At 44.6% G+C, this 27,814-nt stretch overlaps 1 protein-coding gene across 1 annotated transcript in view; it reads right to left on the bottom strand.

Moving 5' to 3' along the window:
• The window catches only part of RTN1 (reticulon 1), a 167,705-nt gene extending 150,495 nt beyond the window's left edge, over positions 1 to 17,210 (bottom strand). The window contains exon 1 of the mRNA XM_063118190.1: positions 16,998 to 17,210. Within this exon, the coding sequence (XP_062974260.1) occupies positions 16,998 to 17,190 (193 nt within the window). The 5' untranslated portion in view covers positions 17,191 to 17,210. The remainder of the gene's footprint in view (positions 1 to 16,997) is intronic.
• Positions 17,211 to 27,814: the final 10,604 nt, after the last annotated feature.

Raw genomic sequence — 27,814 nt, 5'->3', positions numbered from 1 at the left:
GCATCTCTTTTCTGAGCTTCATCTACCACAACATATGTGATGAGTACAGATAATGAATGTTGTAACAAAATGACACAGGAGTCATTGGGAATCTTAGGTTGCAGTTGAATTTCAGGTTGCAAATTGTCCCAATATGGGTGGGGGTTTTTTGTTTGGTTTTTTTACAGAAAAGACAGTCCGAAGGGTTCCACCTCATCAGACTAATGTAGCCCAGTAGTTAGAGCAGCCTCCCTCAACCATAAGAACATAAGAAGTGCCCTGATGCTGGATCAGACCAAGGGTCCATCTAGTCCAGCACTCTGTTCACACAGTGGCCAACCAGCCATCGGCCAGGGATGAACAAGCAGGACATGGTGCAACAGCACCCTCCCACCCTTGTCCCCCAGCAACTGGTGCACACAGGCTTCCTGCCTTGAATACTGGAGGTAGCACACAGCCATCAGGGCTAGTAGCCATGGATAGCCTTTGCCTCCAGGAATTTATCCAACCCGCTTTTGAAGCCATCCAGATTGGTGGTCATCACTACATCTTGTGGTAGTGAGTTCCACAATTTAACTATGCACTGTGTGAAGAAGTACTTTTATTTGTGCAAGCAATTGCTTTTCTAATTTTGGTGGACTCCATCTTGTTGGGATAGTTTGGTTGCTCTCCCTGGAAGATCTGTCAGGTTTCCCGGTCCCTCACTCAAGCACACATTCTGGCAAACTGACACAGGACACCCAAATCAGTGAGACTTCTTTATTGCAGGAAATCTCACACACTTCAGAAATCATATCGCTGATGGTGAGTAGCTATAGGCTCCAAGAAATTGCAGAACAGTCGAACGCTAATCACTACTACCATGACTGAGATCCCTATCAATGTGGTTTCCCCATTCCCATCTCCACAGTTCCAAACACAAGGGAAGGGTCAATCCATGCATGGGTTCCAAACCTGGAGAAGGAATGTGGATGATTCCTGACATGATCCTTCAGGCAATAAAAGCAGCGAATTCTTTAAGGGCTGAACAAACTAACCCAAAGAGAGCTAGTCCAACTTTGGTTCATTTGTTAGTAACTCCAGGCTACATGGTCAAGGCCTAAACAAGATTAAGGGAAGAGTAAACCCACAGATGCAAAGAGTTCCATGCCACTGCTTTCGCCCTGGCAACTCTACACCAGGAGTCCAGGCAGAGGAAAGTCCAAAAATCCAGTCTGCCGGTACACTGAGCTGACAACACACAAAGACACACAATTCATAGCCAACAAGAATTCAAGTCTATGAAAAGCCTCACGGTACTTTTCATGGCAAGTCCTTAGCAATGCAAAGGTCCACTTAGGAGAGTCCATGTGCAGAGTGCCTCCAGAGGCCCAGATGATGATGGATCCAAACAGGGAGGGCTTTCGGGCAATGTAGACAAGATGTTCCTAGCAAAGGCTCCTCACCTTTGCATCAGCTTAAAAAGGAAGGTGTGACCGTTAGACACATCCTCCAAACAACACGTCGGACAAGGGCTTTTGGCCTTTCAGCAAGGCCCCTGTCCAAACAGGGTATCGCTGCTCAGCCCTCCAGGATGACACTTCAGTCTGGGTGACTGTTCTGCAAACCCCCACCCCTCCTCCGTCAGGTCCTCAAGGAGAGCTCCCAGCCTCTTCAGGCCGAGCCAAGGGAAATAAAGGGACTCCCACCTGCTCTGCTTTGAGAACACAGAAGGCTCGTACCGATTCTGACATTCCACAGGCTGAATAAGCCCAAACACCTCCAGACTATTTCTAATGAAATCTTAGCTACAAACTACAAGGCCCACTGCAGTGCTGAAACTATTCCCTGGCAAGATCTGCCTCACAGATCTTGGCCAGGGGTAGCTTGGCCACAGAGGTACAGGTGCTAGTAACCTCAAAACTGGATTACTGCAATAAGCCTCTTATATGGGGCTGCCCTTAAGGCTTCCCCAGAAACTAGAGGTAGTGCAGAATGCTGCAGCTTGGCTGTTGTTGGGAACTGCCCCTTTTCAGCATGCAACTCCTTTGCTGAGAAAAGTGCATTGACTGCTTATTTGCTATTAGGCCAGGTTTAAGGTTTTGGTACTAGTATGCAAAGCCCTAAACAACCTGGGACCAGGATACCTGAGAGAGCGCCTTCTGCCTTTCCAACCTGCCCAGTCACTGAGGTCATCAGAAGGCATGCTCTTGGTAGTTCCACGTGGCCTGAATGGATTCCACCTGGAGAAGAGTCTTCAATGTGGTGGCTCCCTTCCTATGGAACTCACTGCCTCTGGAGGTCAGGCACGCACCAATACTGCAGTGTTTTCGGTGCCTCCTGGAAATAACTCTTTTCCAGGAAGCCTTCCTGGATTGACCAGCCTAGGTTTTATAGGCACTCTGTTTTTTAAAGAAATAATAATAATATTATGCTTCATTCTTTCTAACTTTAATGCATTTTATCTTTTGTTGTTCACCGTTGAGTGGTATTCAAATGTTGGGAATAAATATGACAACTGCTGCCGTGCAGGAATTCTGTCTGAGGATGACACAATTATTTCTGTGTGTTTTTTCACCCCATGGTTTGCCCCCTGCACAGAGGCCAGGCACAGATTATCCTGGCAGTTAATCTTGGCAGATAAAGGGACTGCGGCTGCTGACCTGGATAAAAGTAAATTATTAATTCTGCTTCCGCAAGGTGCCTGGTGGTTGGTCTCCTGCCTGTGCACCCTTTACTGGCATACGTAACCTCCCATGTAAGATCAAACCCTGGAAGCAATTCCTTAGCTGATGTGAAGGTGCTGGTATCCGATTGCACACTAGCTGTTTAAAGTACGATCTTTGGAGTAGTTAGTCACAGGGCTTTCCGTGAGTTTCACGCAGAGAGATGAGCAACCTTCAGCTGCCAGCCCTGGGAAAACGCCTTTTGATGCTGATACAATAGCTGGAGAATGTTCACAACCCCTAGCGGCTAATATACTGGTCAAAGCAAAGCCGTGTGTGTGTGTGTGTGTGTGTGTGTGTGTGTGTGTGTGTGTGTGTGTGTGTCTCAAATGGGGATGGTGGCAGCGGGGAGGAGTTGGGGGAAAAGATCCCCTCAGCAAAGCTGTAATAATTTACCTCCCGCATCATCAGGCAGGGCCATATTTCAAGCCTAAAAAAACAGAGCGGCGTTTCTCAAGGATGCCATCTAAGCTGTGATACAAGCTCTACCACCTGACTGAGCAATCAGCTAGATGACCTCCCCCTTCCCCAAGGTCCAATTCAACTCCACAAAAGCGAACTCTGAAACTAGACCCTGTCGTCTGAGTAACTGGTTTTGCTGTAAGACAGCTACGTGACTCTCTTCGGAACTAGGCTGGGGTGTGGGCCCTCAGGAGGTGCCCAACTATGCCTACCTTTAACGCCATCCCTGTGCTATTTAGGAACAAAATAGGAACTAGAACCAGACAATGGGAAAGTCACCTGAACTCACAGGATCTCTCTTTTCACAAATTTGAGAAGTGAATTTGGCTTTATTAACCCAGGGCCAATCTATACTGGTGAGGTAGTGCGGAGGGAGAATACATCAGGCTCATTAGTGACACATGACATTGATTGTTGCCACTCTTCAGAAACCCCACAGCTTCCCTCTCAGAAAGCGGGATTTTCTCAAAGTCCTTTCAGTGCATCTTTTCCCTTAAAAGCAGCTCCAGCGCAATTATTATTATTATTATTTATTTATTTATTTATTTATATAGCACCATCAATGTACATGGTGCTGTACAGAGTAAAACAGTAAATAGCAAGACCCTGCCGCATAGGCTTACATTCTAATAAAATCATAATAAAACAACAAGGAGGGGAAGAGAATGCAAACAGGCACAGGGTAGGGTAAACAGGCACTGGGTAGGGTAAAACTAACAGTATAAAGTCAGAACAAAATCAAGTTTTAAAAGCTTTAGGAAAAAGAAAAGTTTTTAGCTGAGCTTTAAAAGCTGCGGTTGAACTTGTAGTTCTCAAATGTTCTGGAAGAGCGTTCCAGGCGTAAGGGGCAGCAGAAGAAAATGGACGAAGCCGAGCAAGGGAAGTAGAGACCCTTGGGCAGGCGAGAAACATGGCATTAGAGGAGCGAAGAGCACGAGCGGGGCAATGAGGCCCCGTTCCCCCAAATTAAATCCTATATGCTGGGCGTGCCAAAGAGTGTGTCTGTGACGTTGCTGTGGCCGGCTCAAACAGTGGGGCCTTCTCTTCCATTCCTTCTGTTGCCCCATTGGCAGTAGCCACTTCGACAAAGTGCTACTTTGACACTTCTTTCTTCACTTAAGCAGTATTAAGCTTGCCTTTCCTTCTTCCCTGTTTATTCTTACTTTGCACTATTTCTCAGTCATGCTGTTTCGGTTCATCAGGGGCAGGTTAGAGCTTGACTACCATGTCTGTGAGGAAAGGGGGCTTCAACGTTGCTACTTCACAGTCCTGTAATAGTGGTATAGTGCAATATTGTACTAGTGCGATTGAATTGTACTGGGGTATAGAATCATAGAATAGTAGAGTTGGAAGGGGCCTACAAGGCCATCAAGTCCAACCCCCAGTTCAGTGCAGGAATCCACCCTAAAGCATACTTGACAGATGGTTGTCCAGCTGCCTCTTGAAGGACTCTAGTGTGGGAGAGACCACGACCTCCCTAGGTCAGTGGCTCCATTGTCATACTGCTCTAACAATCAGGAAGTTTTTCCTGATGTCCAGCCGGAATCTGGCTCCCTGTAACCAGAGACTATGATAAAAAAGAGGAGACTAGTTCTGGTGCTATGAAATGTCAAAAGAGGTTTCTTTATTTTTCTTATCTGAAATGCAAAAAATGTTCAAAAAAAACTTTCAAGAGCAAGAAAAGGTGAAATCTACAATACTCAACAAAAAGTTAAGGATATATATACACAGTGAAACCATAATATTTAATATACAAAAATAAAGATTAACAGTGATATTGCATTAAAAGTGCAATAACGTATTGCACAGACCAATGTATAGCTGTTGTTTTTATATTTTTTTTATGTTTCTGATGATCCTTAAATTTTGTATACTTTTGTGATGTTTACTGTTTTAATTTTTGTAAACCGCCCAGAGAGCTTCGGCTATGGGGCAGTATATAAATGTAATAAATAAATAAATAGCTAAAACCACGTAGAAAAAGGCTACGTTGTTTTAGCTATACACTGGTCTGTGCAATGTGTTATTGCACTTTTAATGCAATATCATTGTTAATCTCAAAAACCAAACTTGTACAAACGCACAACATTTCAGATCTGGAGATCATTCGTCAGGAGCTGTACAACGAAATGAATTACTGTGATGTGGCTGCAAAAAAAGCAAATGCTATTTTGGGCTGCTTTAATAGAGGTATAGCTTCCAAATCACGTGAGGTACTGGTTCCTCTCTATTCAGCCCTGGTTAGGCCTCATTTGGCACCACAATTCAAGAAGGAAGCAGACATGCTGGAGCATGTTCAGAGGAGGGCGACCAGGATGATCAGGGGTCTGGAAACAAAGCCTTATGAGGAGAGACTGGAAGAACTGGGCATGTTTAGTCTGGAGAAGAGTAGATTGAGGGGAGACATGATAGCACTCTTGAAAGGTTGCCACACAGAGGAGGGCCAGGATCTCTTCTCGGTCATCCCAGAGTGCAGGACACGGAATAATGGGCTCAAGTTCCGGCTGTACATCAGGAAAATCTTCCTGACTGTTAGAGCAGTACGACAATGGAACCAGTTACCTAGGGATAGGGTGACCATATGAAAAGGAGGACAGGGCACCTGTATCTTTAAAAGTTGCATAGAAAAGGGAATTTCAGCAGGTGTCATTTGTATATATGGGGAACCTGGGGAAATTCCCTCTTCATCACCACAGTTAAAGGTGCAGGAACTATACTAGAGTGACAAGTTTTAAAAGAGGGCAGGGCACCTGCAGCTTTAACTGGTGTGATGAAGAAGAAATTTCACCAGGTTCTCCATAAATACAAATGACACCTGCTGAAATTTCCTTTTCAATACAACTGTTAAAGATACAGGAGCCCTGTCCTCCTTTTCATATGATCACCCTACCTAGGGAGATTGTGGGCTCTCCCACACTAGAGGCCTTCAAGAGGCAGCTGGACAACCATCTGTCAGGTATGCTCTAGGGTGGATTCCTACATTGAGCAGGGGGTTGGACTCGATGGCCTTGTAGGCCCCTTCCAACTCTGCTATTCTATGATTCTATGGTTTCTCCTTGCATTCAACCCAAACCTATCTATCCATAACTTGTTGGCTTCTTCTCTAGGATAATTTCTTCCATGGTTTACAAATCTGGCCTGTTTCAGTTAGATTAGACCACACAGTGGAGGAAAACACATGAATGCACCAGGAAGACTACAAAAAACACACACCACATCTTTGAGGCCTAATAGGAAGCCCTTCTACGTTGAATGGTAAACAGCTGCCCTGAACTCTGCCTGATAATAACGCAGCTTGCTATTGAGCCAGGATTAAGGAGCCTTTGGAGTTATTGTGAACAATAAAGGTTTTGTTGTTAATGATAAATTAAGCTCTCCTCAGCAGCGGGAGTGAGGGAATGAGGAAAAACACTGGATATAATTTAATCCCCACACCAATTATCTGCAGCATTTGTATTTCAACGAAGCTCAGAACCGGAATTGTCATTACATGACAGACCACAGCTTCTGAAGCACAGAGAAACTTTGTAACTTAGGCTCCAATTGTCCCTATTGAACAGATTCTGGTATCGGGGCCGGCCCTACCATTAGGCAGAATGAGGCGTCCGCCCCAAGTAGCTGGTTTCGACTGTCATGAAATGGTTTGCTAGTTATTATTGTTGTGTTTTGCTACTGCCAAGGAGAGGCGCTTGTGGGATTTGCTGCCCAGGGAAAGACATTTTGCTGCCTGAGGCAAAAGACAAAATGGAATCTCATACCCAGTCCGCGTATAGAATTGAATTGGACTGGCAACTGAATATTACGACAATATTAATGAAAGGGCAGCATCTTCCAACACACCTTGGGGCAGTAGATGAGCTTTAGGGATAGAAAGGGAGGTTAGTTTAGGGAACTCAGGGCAGCTGGTGCGAAACTGCTGCCCTGCCTCCAATATCTGCCACCTGAGGCAGCTACCTTGCTTTGCCTAATGGTAGGTCTGGCTGTATTGCTGCCTGTGATGCCAGAATAACTTGACCTGGCTTCCTGGGGACTATGTACCTCGGCCTGGAGTGGGTGAGGAGCATTTTCTGTTAAGATCATAAGAACAGAAGAAGAGCCACACTGGATCAGACCAAGGGGCCATCTAGTCCAGCACTCTGTTCACACAGTGGCCAACCAGCCGTTGGCCAGGGACCCACAAAGCAGGACATGGTGCAACAGCACCCTCCCACCCATGTTCCCCAGCAACTGGTGCATACAGGCTTACTGCCTCGAATACTGAAGATAGCACACAACCATCAGGGCTAGAAGCCATTGATAGCCTTTGCCTCCACGAATTTTTCCAACCCCCTTTTGAAGCCATCCAGATTGACTGTTGCATTTATATGTAAGAACTTTATAAGTAAGACCTCTGAAACTTCCTCCCTAGGGAAATATATTATCACCCTGTTGTTACTGGTTTTTAAGATAATTCTAAATATATTTTTACTCCGGTCTGCTTCTGGTTAATATATGCTGTGCTCTGAAATACTTTACTGGTTGCCGCTCATTAATTTTGTAAATGCTTTTCCATCTGCATACTTATGCCTATTATGTATTTATGTATTATATATTCACCAGATCAAGATGAATGAAACTTACTAGTGAGAAGACATTATAAAAAAGATCTCATCTGCGGTACAGGCTGTTGCAGGATGATATTGCAATATAAGAAGTGCAGTGTGGAACTTCCATTTTAATTCTTTTTCCAGTTAATTGGGGGGAAACAATGACTTAGTTGCATTAAGGGCCGTACAGATCACGGAAACACCTACTGCAGTCTTTCCCCAACCTGGTGTTCTCCAGATGCACTGGACAACTCCCATCATCCCCTGCCAGCACGGTGGCTGGGGATGATGGGGTTACTAGTACAAAGCCCACATCTCAAAGGCGCCAGGTTGGAAGTTTGACATAATGTCTCGTTAAGTATTTCAAAGAGGGCAACAAAGCTCACTCCAGGCTGTTCAAAACAGAGGTTTATGGGTGCTGAATTCAGTTCTACTGCTGTCCCAAATCAAGATTTAAGAAGGCCTTAAAAACGCTTCATTTTGCCACAGCCTTCTCATAAATGAGTACTGTTCTGCTATTGCTCTTGTTCGTGATGATTTTACTGTTAGCTTTTATTGCTTTTAACTGATATTTTACTGTGTATGTTTTTATTGCTTTTAATGTTTATACAGTTTTTTTGTATTGTCGTGAGCCGCCTTGGGAGGACTTCTGCCCTGAAAGGTGGACAAGAAATGTCTTAAATAAAATAAAATAAATAAAATGTTTATTGTACTGTTGACCTATTTTGTGAGAATCTAGAGACAGTGGAAATCCCTATGAATTTATCCCAGGGAATAATTTCCATGGAATGCCATCATTTCCATGGAATGCCATCAATCTGTGTAATATTGATGGAAGTGCTGTTGTTGCTGATGTTTTTAACTACCCCTGCATTTTAAAAAAAATATCGCAGAATTCAGGGTCCAGATGGTGTATTGGGTCAGTGTCATGGAACACAGAAAACACACAAACAAACATCTCTTTCACAGCTGAATAATCTTCATGACTTGCAAGAGCAGACAGAAACTGCGCCTAATTCTAGTCTCTCTCTCCAAATAAATACTTAGTGGGGGGAAATGGATTTATGTGTTAAAATGCTGTTCTCCGTAAACAAGCCATGCATCATACAGAGGCAGCAGTGTTTTGCTGTCTGTTTAAATTTTGTGTCCTGCTAGGCTAAAATGCATTCTAATAATTTCTATAATCGCCGTGTGGAAGGAACAGATGTGAACTCATCAACTATTCTCAGCTCAGATTTTTGATTGAAATATTTAAGCCTCTGTGCACTACATCAAACATTACCTACGGTTTGTGTTGCAATGCCCAGCACAGGAGGCCCTGAAAACATTCATTTTAGGGATTAATTCAGCCTTTCCCAGCCTGGTGTCCTCCAGGTGTGTTGGGATGATGGGAATTGCACTCCAACACATCTGGAGGGCAGCATGGTGTACAAGGCAGGGTTTATTTATATTTATTTATTTATTACATTTATATACCGCCCCACAGCCTAAGCTCTCTGGGCGGTTTACAACAATTTAAAATAGTAAACATTAAAAGTATACAAAAATTTAAAAAACATAAAAACAGTATAAAAACAACAGTATCCATTTAAAAACAATTCTGGGGTACAATAAAAAACAAACTTAACGTTGTTAAATGCTGTTAAAATGCCTGGGAGAAGAGAAAAGTCTTGACCTGGCGCCGAAAAGATAACAACGTTGGCGCCAGGCGAGCCTCATCGGGAAGATCATTCCACAGTCGGGGGGCAACCACTGAGAAGGCCCTCTCCCCCCACATAGGTCGGGGTGGAGCCTCTCCTTACAATGTCTACAGCTAACATTTTACCCCAATGAACATCTGTAAGGAGCCATAGGCGCTGTTCAGACAACACACTACTAAACCATGATGGTTAAGCATTTTGAGCCAAACATTATGACTTAGCGTGACGTATGAATCATTCCTAAACATGGTGGCTACATAACCATGGTTTAAACATGCTCACTAACCACTTGCTGCAGAAGGGTTAGCTGCCTAACCATGGCTTAGTGTGTTGTCTGAACAGGCCCAGAGAAAAGCTACCTACCCATGTTTATTTTGTTTGAGTTCGGAATTGAAACTGAAACAAAGCCATCTGCTAAGCCTTGCAACTACCTGTGCTAATTTAGGTAAATCTATGTAAACTTAATGTTACTCCTTGGCTTCCAGCAAAAGTGCTCAAGCGATTAGGAAAACAGTCAAGAATCAAAACTGAACAGTCTGAGTGTGGTTATTTTAAAGACAAATGTGTGGTTCTTAAGAATACCTGGTTTTTGTATTAAGGCATGCCAGCGTCAGCCACTGTTGGTTCTTCTGGGGCCCATGGGCCTCAGCATTTACGCAGCCATGCTATGTGCTGTTGCTGAGCAAACTTTATTTTTATTTATTTATTTTGTTTAAATAGGGTGACCCTATGAAAAGGACGACAGGGCTCCTGTATCTTTAACAGTTGTATTGAAAAGGCCATTTCAGCAAGTGTCATTTGTATATATGGGGAAACTGGTGAAATTTCCTCTTCATCACACCAGTTATTATTATTATTATTATTTATTTATATAGCACCATCGATGTACATGGTGCTGTACAGATAACACAGTAAATAGCAAGACCCTGCCGCATAGGCTTACAATCTAATAAAGTTGTAGTAAAAAATAAGAAGGGAAAGAGAATGCAAACAGGCACAGGGAAGTGTAAACAGGCACCGGGAAGGGTGAAGCTAACAGTATAGAGTCAGAACAAACTCAAAGTTTAAAAGCTATAGGGAAAAGAAAAGTTTTTAGCTGTGTTTTAAAAGCTGTGATTGAGTTGGTAGTTCTCAGGTGTTCTGGAAGAGCATTCCAGGCATGAGGGGCAGCAGAGGAAAATGGACGAAGCCGAGCAAGGGAAGTAGAGACCCTTGGGCAGGCAAGAACCTGATGAAATTCTGTATTCATCACACCAGTTAAAGCTGCAGGTGCCCTGCCCTCTTTTAAATCTGGCCACTCTAGTATAGCTCCTGCAGCTTTAACTGGTGTGATGAATACAGAATTTCATCAGGTTCTCCATATATACAAATCACATCTGCTGAAATTCCCTTTTCTATGCAACTGTTAAAGATACAGGAGCCCTGTCCTCCTTTTCATAGGGTCACCCTAATTTAAAACATTTCAGGGCAGAATCCCTCACAAGGCAGCTTACAATAATAAAATACATAAAAAGTTAAAATATTAAAAGCAATAAAAACATAAACACAATAAAATAGAACTTAAAAACAATGAAACCCAACAATAAAACCAGCAAGAAAAACAATAGCAAAGGCAGCAATAACATGAGGCCACAGTAAAATAAAATGTTTTCAAGGCCTTCTTAAAAGCCTTCAGGGATGGTGCATGGTGGACCTCAGATGGGAGTTTGTTTCAAACTGTGGGGCCACTACAGAAAAGGCCATCTCCCATGTGATCACCCACCTAATTGAGAAGAGCAAATGAGAAGGGTCTCTCTTCATGATCTTAAAGTGCGGGCAAACTGATATAGGTGAAGGTGGTCCTTCAAGTAACCAACACGTGTAGCCAGAGCTGGCCCAAGACATTGTGTTGTCTGCACCAAAGGATAAAATGGTGCTTTCCACATGCAGAAACTAACAGGGCAGGTGAACCTTACTTCAACACTGACAGGTTGTCAGCACCCTCCACTGCAACAGAGATCAGCAGGCTACATTAAGAGGCAGGGTGCGTGGCATCCATACATGGGCCTGGTTCACAAATAAAGGCAACCCTGAGTATGGGTTGTTATTTATCTTATTATTTATTTATTTATTTATTACACTTATATACCGCTCCCATAGCCAGGGCTCTCTGGGCAGTTTACAGAAATTCTAAAAATTGAGATAAAAACAAGTATAAGTATTATTGAATCATGGGTTGTGGTTATATGCAAACCCTGCACTATGGTTTAGCTATGCAGTGTGGGAGGTTGTGGGCCCTCCCACACTAGAGACATTCAAGAGGCAGCTGGACAACCATCTGTCAGGGATCATAGAATCATAGAATAGCAGAGTTGGAAGGGGCCTACAAGGCCATCGAGTCCAACCCCCTGCTCAATGCAGGAATCCACCCTAAAGCATCCCTGACAGATGGTTGTCCAGCTGCCTCTTGAATGCTTCCAGTGTGGGAGAGCCCACAACCTCCCTAGGTAACTGATTCCATTGTCGTACTGCTCTCACAGTCAGGAAGTTTTTCCTGATGTCCAGCTGGAATCTGGCTTCCTTTAACTTGAGCCCGTTATTCTGTGTCCTGCACTCTGGGAGGATCGAGAAGAGATCCTAGCCCTCCTCTGTGTGACAACCTTTTAAGTATTTGAAGAGTGCTATCATGTCTTTAGGGTGGATTCCTGCATTGAGCAGGGGGTTGGACTCGATGGCCTTGTAGGTCCCTTCCAACTCTGCTAGTCTATGATTCCATGAGCAACCCAGGAAAAGAACCCAGGATTTGTTGTTGGGCTGTGAACTCTGGTTGTTCATGGTTCAATTATAGTACAGGGTTCACACATAATGACAACCCATGATTCAATGACAATGTGTGATTCAACAACTCACACACACCCTGTATCCTGGGTTGTCACTAGATGTGAACCGCGTCATCCAGTTGTGTCCTCCAGAGGAGAAAGGTTGGGGAATTTGGAGGAACAGCCAGGAGGAATACTACTGCTGCCGCCCTGCCTTCCCGCATCTGATGCCTAAGGCAGCCACTTCCCTTTGCCTAATGGTAAGGCTGGCCCTGCATGTAGGGAAAGCTTTATGGATCCATTTCCTAAGAAAAAGTGACTGCAGAGTGAGTTTTCAAATGGAGAAGTAGCACTGGGGAAGGACGTATGTGACCTTTCTCATCTGCTACTTCTTGCCTCCAAGTTTCTCTCTCTCTCTCTCTGACAGACATATATACGGAGAGAGAGGGAGCGAGAACTTTGTGGAACTTCCACCAAAAAACTGGGGTAAGAACCACAGGAGTTACACCTATATTCAAAGGACAACGTAGGGCCAGTGGTACAATCCTGATACCCCTCCCCATGCATACAGAGGAACATCTTCATGGAGCTAATTCTGACAGGGCCAAAAAGCAGCCAGCACCATGTTTCAAAGCATGCGCCACACACAGACGGCCTCCCACCCTTCCAGTGGAATGCTCCATTGCACAACCAACAGTGCGAGAAGCTAAAGAGCTGATTCTGCAGACCTCCGCCATCATGAATTGGGAGGCCCTGAACTAGGGATTGTGAGATGAAAACTTCCTGATGAAAGATATACGAGAGTTATAAATACTCTCCTGGACCTTCAAGCAAATTGAGAGCTCCTCGCCTTGTTGAAGGAAGCAACATCAAGGCAGAGAACAGGTCAACCAACTTCATATTTTATATTTCATGCCCTTCTTGTTATTCTTCACACTTGCTTTTCTCCCACTCCAAATTGTGTTCCACATTGTCAAACTGTTTAACGCTGGGTTACACTAGGGTGACCCTATGAAAAGGAGGACAGGGCTCCGTATCTTTAACAGTTGTACTGAAAAGAGAATTTCAGAAGGTGTCATTTGTATATATGGAGAACCTGGTGAAATTCCCTCTTCATCACAACAGCTAAAGCTGCAGGTGCCCTGCCCTTTTTTAAATCTGATCACTCTAGTATAGCTCCTGCAGCTTTAACTGTTTTGATGAAGGAATTTCACCAGGTGCTGCATGCCTACAAATGACACCTGCTGAAATTCCCTTTTCTATGCAACTGTTAAAGATACAGGAGCCCTGTCGTCCTTTCCATGTTACACTTCATGTCTGCCATAAGAACATAGGGAGTTGCCTTATACCAAGTCAGCCTGTTTGTCCATTTCCCTCAATACTGTATACTCTGATGGGCAGTGACTCCCCAAGGCCAGGGGTCCCCAGTGCAATGCCCGTAGGCACCTCCAACAGTGCTCACGAAGCGCCCCCTCCCAAAAAATGTTTGTTTTGTTTTAAACTTGGAAGATGTTAGGGCAGTCTTCTTTCTCTCCCTTTCTAGCCTTGCTCTTTCTCTCTCCTCTACCCATTTGTCTAGCTATTTGCCTGTCCCTCCCAGCCTCTCCCATCACTATTTCCCCCCAACCTCTTTAGAGGACAATTTCTCCCCTCTCTCTGCCTCTACCCTTGCTCTTGCTCTCCCATCACCTCTTTAGCTCGCTTTTGACTAGCCAGGGCCCCCACGGCAGCCATTATGTGACATCCTCCATAGAAACCATTTTGTGGTTGTGCCCACAGCAGTTTTGCAAATTCCCAAATGTGCCCATGGGCCCAAAAGGGTCAAAGCCAGAGGTATTTCCCATCACTTGCTCCTTTTAACTGGAAATGCCAGGGACAAAGCAGCAGCTGCTAAATGATGGGGATCCTCAACTCCAGTGATGCTTTCCGCAGTGGAACAGGCGATTGTATTAAGGCTGCAATCCTGAACACACTTACTAGAGAGTAAGTAAGCACCACTGAACTCAGTGGGGCTTAATTCCTAGTAAACAGGATCCTGCGGATCCACAATCTTTTGGGTCCAAACCAGGGCTGGGCAAAGCTGGTAATAGGTCCGGGGCCAGGTGGGAAATGTAGGCCCTATTTCAAACTGCTCATTAAGTATTTTTAATCAGTTCTAAATACATATGAACTAGAATGACTTATTAAAAAAGGTAATGGCAAGCACTTTTATTCAAGATGTATAGAAGACATCAATTCTTCACATTCAGAAATGCTTTACAGCAAAGCTGCTTTGTAACAAATCTTTACCAAAGGATCCCCTTTTGCCTCTACCAGGGACTCGGAGTTGCCCCCCTCAAAATCGTAGGCCCATGCCAACTGGCCCCACTGCCCCCACCCCTCTGCCCAGCCCTGGTCCAAACACACTCATGTAAGTACAGGGTGAAGCAGATTACTTTGCAAATGACAGAAACGACCCGTTTCAAAACAAAAGTTTATAGCACAATGCAGCTGGCATATGAAATACTTGAAAAAGCTACGTCATGGGCTGAAGCACTTCCTCTGGAGATAGGAAGTGACAGGAGTATTTATCTATGTGCTTTGAACTCGGGATATCACAGTCTGGTGTGGAACAAGGAAGCTGACATCCTGATCATAAACACGAGTATGTATTCATAGATTTCAGTGCTACTTATTTTCAAGCAAGTTACTTTTTCTAAGTATATGTATTTAGGGGGAATTGGGGATATATGTTTTAGACGTTGTAAGACTGGGCACTGCAGCATCCAGTAAAATAACATCCCTTCCCTGCCCCACCCCCTCCTCCTGTGAACATACACCCCTGTTATTAAAGAAGAAACAAATGCACCGAACAATTGGGCCATTATGCTTCCGTCAGCTCTTCTTCCAGCCGCAAGAAGGAAGCCTCTTTCTCTCTTTTCTCTGATAAGCCCTCCCTTTCTTTCTCAGGCTTCCAGATTTAGCCCACATAAAAGTAAAGGATTTTCTCAGACATTTGCTTTGGAGAGGATTCCAAAAGGAACGTAAGAGAAATCTCTTCCAGTCCCGTCCACCCCCAACCTCGCTTAACTCCATATTCTCTACTTTCCATTTAGGAAGTCCGAAGCAAATAGATGAATGCAACCTTTTTGTTTTGTTTGTTTTAATATAGTGAACAGAATGAAAAGGAAAACAAGGTAGTGGAAATGGATGCTAGTATTAAGGAAACCATCCTTTCTTTGCGCCTATGAAGTTCTATGCTTTGATGTTGCCAAGTTTCTTGCCATAAGGGAGTACTCAGCACAGATATTGTGGGCTTCGAAACCCCTTCAATTATATCCTTCAGGGAAATCCACCTGAAGACCACTTCTCCCCCTTTCACACCCACACATGCCCCATCTATTCCTTGCCACCTGCCTTCCCCTTTCAGCTTAAAGTCACATTTCTACCACGGAAGCTTGTCTAAAAACAACCATTGCTACCTTCTAAATTCGGTGGCACAAAACAGGTTGATTTCACAGCTTGTATGTCTGTTCAACATCAACAGCTGGACATTTCTGCACCTCAGCGCAAGGGCATTTAGGTTCACTGGCATATTTAGAAGAAACACAGTAACAGGGGGTGGGGTGGGGTTAGAAAACACCTCTAAGTTGTGCCTACACCAGAGAGCCAATACTTCCCATCACACACAACACAATTTGCAACACAACACAGCTAGTTGCAAATACCTACGACCAATGGCCCTGTTGGACAGAATAATGTCCAGGAGATCAGAGTGGGAGAAAAATCCAGCCCAACCATGCAGCTCCTAAGGCAGCAATGGGTGTTACATTGCATAACTGGGACCTACCTTCCCCCCCCCCCAAGTCCTGCCCACTCCTACTCCTTAACTTGTTTCACAGAAGTTTAATGCTGCAACATTGCATAACATGACAGGGACATAAATCTATTCCATGGCAGGTGGGAATTATAACTAGAACAGGGAACATCTTAAGACATGGGAGATGAAGAGGCGGGGGGGGGGGAGAGAGACACACCTTTCTTTAGAAATTTTCCCCACTCCAAATTTCACACTGGCAGAGACCTGAAAACAACTACAGAGCGACAGTCTGTGTGTCTCTAATCTACGGAAATCTAACATGCATGCACACAGTTTCGGCACAGAAATTAAGAATAAAAATAAATAAACGTGGGAGGAAAAGCAGCAAGTTGAAATTTGAACCACCGTTAACTGAAAGCAAATGGAAAACAGTCGCGATGGAAATACCTGGTGGGAACACGAGCGTGTCCCAAAGCCAATCTCAAATCAGCCTAATTTTCTCTTCCCTCCTCCTAAATTAAAACCACAGCTGGACGCCGGAATTAAATAACCAGTAAGGGGCCGATTATGATGCAAGCTGATCCCTAGGTTCTCTGGAATGACTTCTGCCCAGCCAGAGGATTTACATGAGGAGGGAGGGGCGACCCATACATTATTTCCAACTAAAATGTCACACGGTAACGAGCCACTATGCCCGGGGAATAATTCGCCCAAGAGCCAGCCCATCACGATAAACTCCACAGAGCCCAGAGGAACTTTGGAAGGAAACCGGAATCCTCCTCCGCCCTCTCCCAGTGGGTTTCGAAGGCCCTGATTTCGTGTCGCGCCCTTCATGCAGGGAGAATCGGTCGGGGACCCGAGCAGAAGGGTTCCCCAGCGGCCAATGCCGGGGTGCGCGCTGGAACGTGCGCAAGGCTGCCGCGGCGCGCGGCCCTTTGTTGAGCATCTCCGGGGACCTCGCCTTTTACCTGTGGATGCAGTCGCCATGGAAACGGGCGGGGGTCCCTTGGCGGAGCCGTACGCCGCCGCCGGCTGCTGCGCGCCTTCTCCGTCCCAGCGTCGTGGAGGAGCCGCGAAGGCTGCGCTCTCGTCGTCTTCCGCGCCGTCGCCAACCCAGTGCACCCCGGAGGAGCGCTGGGGATCCGGCGGAGGCGAAGACATCCCGGCTCGGGCTGCAAGGCAGACGGGCGGACAGGCGGGCTCGGCTCTCTGGGGCGGAGGATGCGGGAAGGAAGGCGGCGGCCGCTGCAGGGGGCGGGGAGGGCGCGCTGCCGGCCGCTGCAGCGAGAGGAGCCGGGCTGCTTCTGTTGCCGCCGCTGCCAAGCCTCCGCCAGCGCCTCTTACGCAGGTGCAAATGGCTCGTTCCGTCGGCGGCTTCTCCCAGCCCTTGCGTCACCCTGTGGCTGGCATATCACAGGGCAGCGACAAAGCAGCCGGGCTGCCGGCGCTCCCAATGCGGCCCCCTTTAACTGCTTCTACTCGGGGCGAGGAGGAGACCCGCGGGAGACTGTGCCTGGCCGGGGCTTTGGTTTCGTTTCTCTTTAAAGGTGGGCGGAGGCGGAGGGGGCGTCTGGGAGGGTGACCTTTGGCAAAGGGAACTCCCACCGATATCAGCACCTCTGGCTCCCTGAATCCTTTCCCTCCCTCCCTCTCTCCCATCCGGATTCACCACAATCCAGGGAGCATCCGTGTGCCACGCTCACAGGACCACGCCAGGCTTTCCCTCACACACAGTTTGATTCATAATAAAACAACTGAAGGAGGCAGAAACCGAGAAAAAAAATTGGTTTAATACATATACCGAAAGCAAGATAAACACCACTTCCCAATTCAGTTCCCACAATCATTAGATCGTTACAAACATTAGGTTTTCTTCTTCTTTCATAATCATGTTTTAGAGTGTTCTGTTGTGTTTGGAGTGGATTTTTCTGTGACCCAGCTTAAAAGCCGTTTGTGGGGTGAAAGGCAGAATAGAAAATGGGAAAACAAGTAACACATTATGATCTCCAAATCACCATTAGGCAGGCACAGAAAGGATGGAGATGGAGGAATCCATTTCTCTGCCCAGTGATATAAGCAGAACACCCCTCTTGGGGGGATGGGAAGACTTAGAGTACCACCCCTTCTCATTCAACTATGCTCATTTAACACCCTCCCATATAGTTCCACAGCTTTTCTTTAAAGAGACAGAGAATTTAACTCAAATATATGCATTCTTTATACATGTTGTCCTTGGGTAATCTTATTCAATCTCATGATCTCCAATATCGTCTGTATGCCGATGATACACAATTATATCTTTCATCTCCGGAACTTTCTCCTGAGGTTCATGATCGTATCTCGGCATGTCTTTCAGATATCTCAGCTTAGTTGCTTCATCGTAGTTTGAAACTTAATATGGCAAAGACAGAATTGTTTGTTTTTCCTCCTAAACCTTCTCCTCATCTCTCATTCTCTCTTACTGTCAATGATGTTACACTTACTCCAGTCAAGGAAGCTCATAGTCTTGGCTTTATATTTGATTCCTCGCTCTCCTTTATTCCTCATATTGAGACAGTAGCTAAATCCTGTCGTTTTTTCCTGTATAATATTGCCAGGATTCGATCATTTTTGTCTGTCTCTTCTGCCAAGACTCTTGTTCATGCATTGGTTATTTCTCGGTTGGACTGCTGCAACCTTCTTCTCACTGGCCTTCCTTCTTCTCACATCAGTTCCTTGGTTTCTGTCCACCACTCTGCTGCTAAGATCATCTTCTTGGCTCACCGCTCTGACCGTGTTACTCCACTTCTGAAATCTCTTCATTGGCTTCCAATTCACCTCAGAATCCAATATAAACTTCTCCTGTTGACCTACAAAGCTTTTCACAGTCTAGCTCCTTCCTATCTTTCCTCTCTCATCTCGCACTATTGCCCCGCTCGTGCTCTTCGCTCCTCTGATGCCACGTTTCTCACCTGCCCAAGGGTCTCTACTTCCCTTGCTCAGCTTCGTCCATTTTCTTCCACTGCCCCTTATGCCTGGAACACTCTTCCAGAACATTTGCCAACTACAAGTTCAATTGCAGTTTTTAAAGCTCAGCTAAAAACTTTTCTTTTTTCTAAAGCTTTTAAAACTTGATTTTGATCTTGCTTTTATACTGTTAGTTTCACTCTGCCCTGTGCCTGTTTGGTGCATTCTCTTCCCCTTCTTATTGTTTTATTATGATTCTATTAGAATGTAAGCCTATGCAGCAGGGTTTTGCTTTTTTATTGTTTTACTCTGTACAGCACCATGTACACTGATGGTGCTATATAAATAATAATAATAATAATAATAATAATAATGCATGTTTGCTCAGAAGTAAGCAGACTTCTGAATTCAATAGGTTTGAATTCAATAGGTTGAATTCAATAGGTTTTACACTCAGGGAAACATGTACAAAATTGCAGCCATAATTATATCATAATTCTAAGTCAAAGAGACCCGTTCACACGATCATGGAGGGGAAAATAAGTCACAGTAGTTTATTCTTCCCCACTGTTTGTTTATTTCTTGTTTCAACAGTCATGGTCATATCAACTTTACAAATGCATAGGTAAGCACACAAAAACTTTACAATACAAAGGAGGAAAATACAAAAAGATACTAAAAAGGTTTTCATTAAAAGGTGCCCACAAATATGTAAAAGTTAGTTTTAATACAAAGAATTAAAATAAGACACTAAGAATTTTCATTAAAAGGGCCATAAATGCATAAAAGTTAATACTACTCACCACGGAGTGAGCCATTCATGTGCCCAGGGGGGATTTGCATAATTACCCTCACCAGCATGGCTTGCCATGTCATGTAAACCCTGTGAAGGTGGCTTGTTGCCGTGGTTAACAAGCCACCCCAGAACCCTACCACACAGCTCACCAGGTTTGCACAATACGGGATGCTGCACCCAGTGAGGATAATTATGCAAATTCAACAGCATACAACCTGCATGCACAGAGGGAAATAAACAAGTGGGGCTCATTTCCCCCTCTGTTATCAAGCAAACAGGCAGAGTAATATTCAAATACAGTCTTGTTTTGAAAGTTTTAAAGCTTGTGATAGAACTCTTGTGCCACCACAATGGAGGAAATAAAGGAAGCTGTCAGACCACTGGTGCATCTAGCAAGCTGTCCAGAGTTTCAGGCAGTCCCGTCCCCCCCCCACCTACTTGGAGATGCTAAGGGTTTAACCTTCTGTATGCAAAGCAGCCCACTTTCATTTATTCTTTGCCTGTTAGCATCCTGAATGTATGACAAAGGTTGCTAAGGGGTAACTAATGGCACTGTGCAAGTGGCCACCCTGCGTCTGTGCCTCAGAGGCCTGAGCACACACCATCCACAGTAACTCACTCGTTATTGGCTGAGTTTGAACGACACGCTAATCAATGGTTGTTTCCCATTCTGTTCCTATTAAACAACCCACCCCATTGATTAGCATGTCATCCAAACTCAGCTATTGTATTTATACAGTTATGAGTCGCCTTTTGTTCCCGATAGGGCCTCCAAGGCTACTTACAATTAAAATCTAAAACATGGCTGGGACTCAGCCTCAAACCAGAACTAGACGATACAGGGAACATATGGACACCACCAAGGGCAAGAGCCTCACATCTCTTCGTCCCCTCTCCTCTAGTACTGTGTAGTAAAGCAAAATTGTGTCATGATGATATCAACCCATTGCAAGTTTTCCCCAGTCCACTTCATTGGCTGCTCCACGAGGGGATGGGCGGAGCAACTCACAAGGTGATGACATCAATCACATGTTAAACAAGCTTTCCGTCCAGTTGTTTGTTTATTTATTACATTTATATCCCATCTTTTTTCCTCCAAGGATCCCAAGGTGGTGTACATCAGTGGTTCCCAATTGGGGGTCCGCGTAACCCACCCAGGGGGTCCGTGGCACCATTCATAAATTCACCACTCATTTCTGGAGTCCACTGATGACGAATTCCTACCAGAAGTAAAATATAACATCCCTGAGCACCTGCGGGATTTAGCGACTAGCTTCAGAGATTACTTCCCTGCACCTGATCCTGAAAACTCATGGAGAAGGAATCCTTTTGAATGTGGTGATGTATAACTAACAACTCGAACAAGATGCACTTGCTGACGTGACTTGTGATGGTTCATTGAAATCATTTTTCAAAGAATACAGACTGGACCAATTCTGAGTGAAGGTTTTTCCTGATTATAAGAAATTAGGTGAAAAAGCTTTGAAACATCTAGTCCCTTTTTGTTCTACATATCTTTGTGAACAAAATTTTTCGCCCTTTTTTATGTGAAGAACAAGCATAGAAATTGGCTCCATGTTGATCCAGGTTTGAGATTAAAAATAGGAAATATTGAACCGGATGTGGAAGGGATTGTTTGGGACAAAAAGAGGCATGATTTCTCCCATCAAATTTAGGTTTAGTAGCAGCTAGACAAGTCATAATTTGTTCAACTGTAAACTAAACGTTAATAAAATTAAATTCATCTTTATATTCCTAAATAAATCATGGTCATTTTTGCATGGTAATATCACAAATTTCACAAATTTTATGGTCTGTTTTTTAGTATACCTAAATTCCTTTGCTTATTAGGGGCTACCCCTTATTTTCTAAAAAAATTTGCTTCCCACAGGTAACTACCATAGAGATAACAATTTTTTCAAAAGTAGGGGGTCCATGGCTTGACATTTGAAAAACAAGGGGTCTGCAGTACCTAGCTGATTGGGAACCACTGGTGTACATAATCCTCCTCCTCTCCGTGTTATCCTCACAACAACAACCCTGTGAGGTAGGTTGGGCTGAGAGTATGTGACTGGCCCAAAGTCACCCAGTGGGTTTTCATGGCCAAGTGGGGACTAGAACCCGGATATCCTGACTCCCAGTCCAAAACCTTAGCCACTGCACCACACAGTTGTTTCTTCATTTAATTTATGGACTGTTACTTTGTGCTCTTGCTTTTCTATGTTTTTTCAGCTGCTTGGAATGACTCGATTTTGGAGGGCAAAAGCAGAGTATATGTTTGTATATAAATAAATGAATGAATGAATACAGATACTTTATTTTATTGTACATTATCAAGAGAGAAGGAGATGAATGGTTGCTCATTTCATAGTCAGTCAGATAATCTCTGTAGTGTCTTCTCCCAACCTCTGAGGTTTCCGGTGCCAGGGGCTGCCTATACGGTTCCAGGTTGAGGGAGGGCACGGGGTTTTTGGTGGCCATGCAGCTCGCCAGCCAGTCCTTTTTCTGGGCGGACAGCAATCAGGTTGACTTCTGCCCGGAACGCCTCCACATCAGCACTGGAGTGAGGTTAGATTGTGGAAGAGCTGCGTTTGCCTTGCTACAGCCTAAAACGTTGGGGTATGTCCTGGACTTTTTAAATGTGGAGCTTCACAGGAAAGCCGCACGGTGGCTTCTGCGTTGTATAACTAACGCAGTGCCACCACGCACCCACCACGGGGCTTTCAGAGCATGTAGACAGACCCCCAGAGTTCCTGTGGGCGTACTTTAATCAATATTTTATTCTACTACATGCCAGAGAACACACAAAGACTAGCAGTATGGCAAAAAGGTGGGGAGGGGCAAACTGCCTTCCCCCTCCCCAAGATTATCACTGTGCCACTTCTTTTTCAGGCAGCCTCGCTTGCTTTTGAAATTATGCAGATGGAGGAAGACTGCATGGCGACAGAGTTATGGCGTGTGTGGCTTGGCTGAAGGGAAAGTGATTTGTTCAGCAGCTTATGAAATTTTCCTTGAAAAATTAATCCATGTTGGTTCAGATGAGGGGCGGGGGCTTTTCTCCAGAAAACAGTAGCATTGCTGCTCAGACTATACTCTGGATGCCATTTGAGTGGCAAAACCCTTGTGAATTTGTCTGTCCATTTTGTGTTCTGTTTTCTTTATTCGCCTCCCTCCTTTTGTGGAACTCACAGAGACGCTCACAAAATTGGTAACAAAACTGACATTCCAGCAGTACAACATAGTTTGACTTCTCACACTTAGCGTTTGATTTTATATCCCGTCCATTGGGATTAGATATATTTTAATACTGTACCGTCCTAGGCTGGAGATAATTCCTTTAATAAGTGTTTGGGGTTCCTTCTCCTGACGTTTTAAGAGAATAGTATGGTGGTTTCTGTTACTTGCTGTGAGGAATGTTTAGGTAAGTAACCATGTTCTTCCAAAGGCACATTGCCTTCTTCTAAAGTATTTGCGATCCTCTAAGCTGCCTGGATGGAAGATCAGATTAGTGAACCCCTAGGAGGATGAGCAGAATGGGTATAAGTGTATAACTCATTGGCACATTGTTTTAAATGTTTTAACTGCTTTTACTGCTTTTAAATTATATATTGTTTTAACTTGGTTCATGGTTTAATTTGTTTTTAACTGTGCATATTTATTGTTTTATACTATATGCTTTTATTTGTACGCCGCTCTGAGATCTTAATGATATATTATTATTATTATTATTATTATTATTATTATTATTATTTATATAGCACCATCAATGTACATGGATATAAATATTTTAAATAAATATATAATAATAAGGAAAGGAAAGGAACCTCTTGTGCAAGCACTGAGTGATTACTGACTCTTGGAGGGATGCCAGCTTTCGCTGACGTTTTCTTGGCAGGCCTTATAGCGGGGTGGTTTGCCGTTGCCTTCCCCGGCCGTTATTACCTTTCCCCCAGCTAACTGGGTACTCATTTTACTGACCTCGGGAGGATGGAAGGCTGAGTCGACCTGAGCTGGCTGCCTGAAACCAGCTTCCGCTGGGATCGAACTCAGGCCGTGGGAAGAGTTTCAGCTGCAGAAACTGCTGCTTTACCACTCTGTGCCACACGAGGCTCTAAATAATAATACCCTATTTCTTCAATTCTAAGACACACTTTTTTCCCATATAAACATCTCTAAAAATGGGGTGCGTCTTGGAATCGTGGGTGTGTCTTAGTTTTTTTTTCTGTTGGTGGTACTGAAATTAGTGTGCGTCTTACAATCGATGGCGCCTTACAATCGAAGAAATATGGTAACTAATAATTTTAGATTGCAGCCAATGACAAGCTGACCATGAGCCAGCAGTGTGATACAGCTGCAGAAAGGGCTAATGCAATGTTCTGCTGCATTTACGTAATCATCGTTGTGAGACATAACAGCTCCAATGTATTCTACACTGCTCACACATCATCTGGAGTTCTGGGCGCTGTGCTTTAGGAAGGATAAAGACAAGAATGGTGTCAGAGGAGGCAAATGAAGATAGCCAGGGACTGGGAGTTGGGAGATCTGGGTTCTAGTCCCCACTCAGCCATGGAAGCAGAGTTGTTGTTGTGAGGGTAAAATGGTGAGGAGGAAGATTATGTCGCCTTGAGTTCCTTAAGGAGGAAAAACCGCAGGATATAAATGTAATAAAATCAATCTGGGGGGGGGGGAGTCCTATGCAGAAAAGATGAAAAGACTGGGTACTTTCAGCCACTGGGAAGGTGGTATGATAACACTCCAAATGCCTGTTCTGTGGTGCCGCAAAGAAAGGCAGAACTAGACCTAATTGGCTTAAGTTATGGGAGGGTAGATTTGAGATGAATCCTAGGAGAAACGTCTTTGACAATAAGACCAGGGCCTCATTGGAAGTCTTAAAGCAAAGACTGGGTATGCCAAGGTGACACAGGCCAATGAACAGATTTGTATACCTGGCCCCTGCCTTCCTGCTCTGGGGCAGCCCCCTAGAGGGATTGAAGTGGACAGACCCCTCCCTCAGGGGGCTAGAGGGGTGCACCATGGCGGGGGGGGGCTTGTCTATGGGTGACGGTTGGCATAACTTCTCTCAAGTGGGTTAGGAACAATGTGTCACTTTGTGAAAGCTGTGAAACTTTCATAGTATCCAACCCAGGGCTAGACAACCGGTGTGAAGCTGGTTCTGTTTCCTTATCATTAATAAATAAACAATTTCTTGAGCTTAGGAGATGGTTTCCCCCTTGGCTTGACCCCAGAATGGGGCAGAATTGGTCGAAAGTAACGATTTTATAAAGGTAGACTCTAGAGACTGCCGCCATCCATGGCAAATGGATGTGGAAATGCAGAATTGTTCTCGCTGGTCATGTAGAGAAAAGATCCAAAGAGCCTCTTCCTTTGTGGCAGCTGCTATTCTGCCTTTTCCACAATGCTAGGTCCGGGGCATTGAGGCAGATGTAAAATAGCAGCCAGGCTGACAATACATAACTTTAAATTTTTTAAAAAAAGACTCTAGGAAAAAAGAGGCTGTACTCCTGCCAAAGCTAACAGTGAGCCCCACCCCTGAGAAATGGTGGGAGAATTTCTCCTCTCTCTTGAGAAACTTGGTAAAATGTCTCATCCTCCTACCCCCCGCCCCAATTTCTCTGCCCACAAATAGGGTGGTGATGCATTCTACATTTGAGAGGGCAGTCCTCTATTTGAAGAGGTCCTCTGTTTAAAGGGCTGTACAGTCCAAAGACAAAGTTTAAAGACAAAAAAAAAAAAAAACCATCAGAAGGGAGCTTGGAAGTTGGCCATCAATGCTAAACACCTGGATAGCAGACCGAGAGGGTCATCAGACAGAGCGGGGGGGAATCGTTTTTCCTTACCATCGCTTTGCCCCCACTTCTGTCCCATAATATTACCTCTTTCTTTACACGGGTAAGAAAGAGTAAGTAAACAATGACCACATGGCCTATTCACTGGGCATTTTTATCCTGTCGCTTCTCCTGGACACAGCAAGAAATGATGGGACGTTTCACTACTGCCGAAAAAGTCAGATTTTCCAGGCCTTTTTTTGCAACGGGAAGACAAGCAGAAGGGGCGGGATATGCACAGGAGGCCGACAGCATCGTCAAAAGGACCCGTGAAAAACTGTGAGTGTCCAATAACGAGCATGCTATAAAATGCTCACCTGATGACACTCTAAGTAAACACATATAGCCTTCCCCACTATGGTGGGATATATTATATTTCTGTTGTAGTCATGATATCTACATTTGCTTCAACATATATAGAACAGCGCATGCACATTTTATGCAAATTATTCATTTCATTCTCTTTTTCTGGTGATGCGTAAATGGTCACTGCTAGGGTGGAGGCCTTCGATGGGCGATTTCCACACAGCTCTCTAGGCACCACACTTCAAGAAGGACACAGACAAGCTGGAGCATGTTCAGAGGAGGGCAATGAGGATGATCAGGGGTCTGGAAACAAAGCCCTATGAAGAGAGACTGAAAGAACTGGGCCTGTTTAAAAGAGAAGACTGAGGGGAGACATGATAGCACTCTTAAAATATTTGAGAGGTTGTCACACAGAAGAGGGCCAGGATCTCTTCTCGATCAATTATTTATTTATTCATTCATTCATTTATTGCATTTTTATACCACCCAATAGCCAAAGCTCACAAAAATTAAAACCATTCAAAGTATAAAACAAACAGTATAAAAACATGATATAAAATACAATATAAAAGCACAACTAGGATAAAATCAGCAGCACTGCAGAAATACAAATTTAAAACAGCAAAGTTAAAATTAATGTATAGACTGTTAAAATACTGATAGAATAAAAAGGTCTTCACCTGGCGTTTAAAAGAATATAGTGTAGGTGCCAGGCGAACCTCCTTAGGGAGCTCATTCAAGAGCTGGGGTGCCACAGCAGAGAAGGCCTTCCTCCTGATCATCCCAGAGTGCAGGACACGGAATAACGGGCTCAAGTGACAGGAAGCCAGATTCTGGGTGGACATCAGGAAAAACTTCCTGACTGTTAGAGCAGTACGACAATGTAATCAGTTACATAGGGAGGTTGTGGGCTCTCCCACACTAGAGGCATTCAAGAGGCAGCTGGACAGCCATCTGTCAGGGATGCTTTAGGGTGGATTCCTGCATTGAGCAGGGGGTTGGACTCGATGGCCTTGTAGGCCCCTTCCAACTCTGCTATTCTATGATTCTCCTAAGGGAAAATTTGGCAACAAACGCAGAAGGCGCGGAACCTCCTGAGCCATTTCTCCGGCCTGATAGCTTCGCATTTCGCTTTTGGTAAAACTTCATTTGCAGTGTCAACGCTTCCTGCAGCTCCTACCTGCTTCTCCCCCCGCCCCCCACTTTGTGCTGATTTTGTAGTCCAGCCAAGCAGCACTCAATTCTGAAGACCGCTTGGCAACAATCTTGCAGAAACTTTTTACCTTAAAGGATGTTACCGGATACCTTGATTGCAGGATGCAAGTCGCTCAGATGAGGCCTGGTGATGGCTCCAACCGTCCTCCCAGGCAGAGGGGTCCTTTAGGATTCTGCTTCTCTTTGGAAGATTGACTGCCCTTGTTTCACACCACCAGGATCTCCATTGCTGGGTTCAAGACAGACGAGACCTGCCATTACAGCCAAGGGAAATCTGAACAAGGAGGAAAGGGGAAGGAAAATGTGAGTTGCTTTTTGTGTGTGGTGTTTTGCAAGCCATACATTTTTTTAAGGGCAGCAGCCAGTAGAGGCTGGTGGCTCTGAGGTCAATGGGGTGATAAATACCCTCCGGGTTTCAGTTACCAGTCAGAACTCTAAAGGAACAATCCAAGGTTACAACAGCTGGGATTGTTTAGCTTGGAAAAAAGGAGGCTAAAGGGAGACATGATTAGGGTGACCATATTTTGGAAACCAAAAAGGAGGACAACATGGTCGCCCCCAAGGGGGCGTGTCCAGTACCAAGGGGGCGTGCCCACCCGAACATAGCCTTGGTCACATGTCTGATTTTACAGCACACATTTAAGACAAATCTGTTCTACATAACATCTTAATGTTA

Source organism: Elgaria multicarinata, chromosome 2, assembly GCF_023053635.1.
Source record: "Elgaria multicarinata webbii isolate HBS135686 ecotype San Diego chromosome 2, rElgMul1.1.pri, whole genome shotgun sequence".
Taxonomy (NCBI): domain Eukaryota; kingdom Metazoa; phylum Chordata; class Lepidosauria; order Squamata; family Anguidae; genus Elgaria; species Elgaria multicarinata.
Note: the sequence above shows the minus strand (reverse complement) of the source record. Positions and strands in the feature narration are given on the sequence as shown.